The sequence below is a fragment of the Vollenhovia emeryi genome, unplaced genomic scaffold (genome assembly GCF_000949405.1).
Source record: "Vollenhovia emeryi isolate VEMERY1.0 unplaced genomic scaffold, V.emery_V1.0 DF940025.1, whole genome shotgun sequence".
NCBI classification, from domain to species: domain Eukaryota; kingdom Metazoa; phylum Arthropoda; class Insecta; order Hymenoptera; family Formicidae; genus Vollenhovia; species Vollenhovia emeryi.
This window is the reverse complement of record NW_011966341.1, coordinates 2,120-3,783: the sequence shown is the minus strand read 5'-3', so window position 1 is coordinate 3,783 and position 1,664 is coordinate 2,120. Positions and strand designations below refer to the sequence as shown.

The 1,664-nt window shown below is 45.7% G+C and overlaps 1 protein-coding gene across 1 annotated transcript; it reads left to right on the top strand.

The window, feature by feature from the left end:
- The first annotated feature begins 538 nt into the window (after positions 1-538).
- LOC105556440 lies at positions 539-1,195 on the top strand. The gene is made up of 2 exons (XM_012003534.1): positions 539-719; positions 936-1,195. The coding sequence occupies exons 1-2, from the start codon at positions 539-541 to the stop codon at positions 1,193-1,195; spliced, it is 441 nt and encodes a 146-aa protein (XP_011858924.1).
- Positions 1,196-1,664: the final 469 nt, after the last annotated feature.

The following is a 1,664-nucleotide window of genomic DNA, read 5'->3' as shown; positions in this document are numbered from 1 at the left end:
CAGCAGCTCCGGGTTCCGATTCGGTGCCACCCTAGGCGGGTGACGCTGTCCACCCCGCGAGCCGCCTCGTGGGCCTGCCTCGGGGTTCCTTCCTTTAGATTCAGGACCCAGAGCGATGGCGCTAAGGATCCCTCCTCCTCCGGTCTGCCCACCGAGGGGAAAGACTTCCCTCGGGTTGGCGCACTAGCGCCCGCGAGATACCTTCAGGGCTCTCTCAGTCCCCGCAGGCGAGGGCCGCGGCTTAAGGACATTTCTGCCCCCGACCTACTAAGGAGGAATTACGACTATTGTCCACCTCATTCTTCGGCCGTGACCGCAGCACCAAGCGGCGGGACCCGATCCTTCCCGTCTAGGTATCCAGGTATACACACCGGTGCGTGCACCCTGCGCGAAGCCAGAGCCCCGTCAGCCACAGGAGGGGTACTCCTGTGTTACCGACTCACACCACGAGGAGGTGGGGTTGGCACATGGGCCCGGTGGCCCTTCTGCGAGTCAACCATTGTATCCTGAAGAACTCTGGGAAAATTTTAAAGTAACAATGTCGGAAGATTATATTCGACACTTTGGAATGTTACAAGGACAAAAGAAAGCATATGCGCAAATCAATACTATGCTACGTGCTGAAGGCAAAAGTCTTACTGATTTTCCACAAATGGAACAATTGCAAGAAAATGACGAAGAGGATGATTTTATGACACTTGAACAAGTTATGGAAATTGGTGCCAGACAATATAATCAATTAAATAAAAATCAAAAAGAAATAACTGATTTAATATTAAACAGATTAGATAATAACCATGGTAACCATAATAACGATTGTTTTTATATTGATGGCCCAGGTGGATCCGGTAAAACGTTTATATACACAACTATTTATTACTTAGCCAAAATTCGAAATAAACATGTATGTACGATGGCTTTTACGGGTATTGCAGCGATGTTATTACCTGCGGGAAAAACGGTTCATAAGACTTTTGGATTACCAGTTCCATTATTTGCTGATTCACCATCCAACATTAAAATCCAATCAAAAGAAGCTCAATATTTGAAAGAAACAGATATTTTTATTTGGGATGAAGCACCAATGGCACCACGATATGCTTTAGAGATTATGGATCGGACATTGCGTGATATTATGAATAACGACTTACCTTTTAGTGGAAAAATTGTTAGATTGAACGAACTTACCAAGTGAAGTTCGATCCTAATTATGCCTATTGTCTCGTCCGGATGGAGACTATGTAGTCGTGCTCCTGTACGCACCTCGACAACAGATTTCAAAACACCGCAAAAATAAAAAGCGGTGACTCGCGCCTCTCCCGCGCTCCCGCGCGTTGCGCGCGCCGCGTGTCTTCACAAGTTCCAATAATCCAGAGCAAATCGCTACAATCCGGGTGGGATTACTAGGAAAAAACGAAGGGGATGGGTGGTCCATCCGGACGAGACAATAGGCATAATTAGGATCGAACTTCACTTGGTAAATTCGTTCAATCTAACAATTATGCCATTATGTCTCGTCCGGATGGAGACTATGTAGCTGTTCATAACAGCGATTTGCCTGGAGAATAATACTCAACCTAGGCGCTATGTATGAGAGTAAAATATATTGTATATTTTTAGCTACGTTGTAAAGCTGAATACAAAACAACCTGCTATATGCCTAT

Bases quoted from the DNA above. Each gene is read 5' to 3' on its own strand.
- LOC105556440 (XM_012003534.1), top strand. From the start codon at position 539: ATGTCGGAAGATTATATTCGACACTTTGGAATGTTACAAGGACAAAAG. The intron at 720-935 runs GTGCCAGACAAT...CGGGTATTGCAG, and splicing joins TGAACAAGTTATGGAAATTG to CGATGTTATTACCTGCGGGA.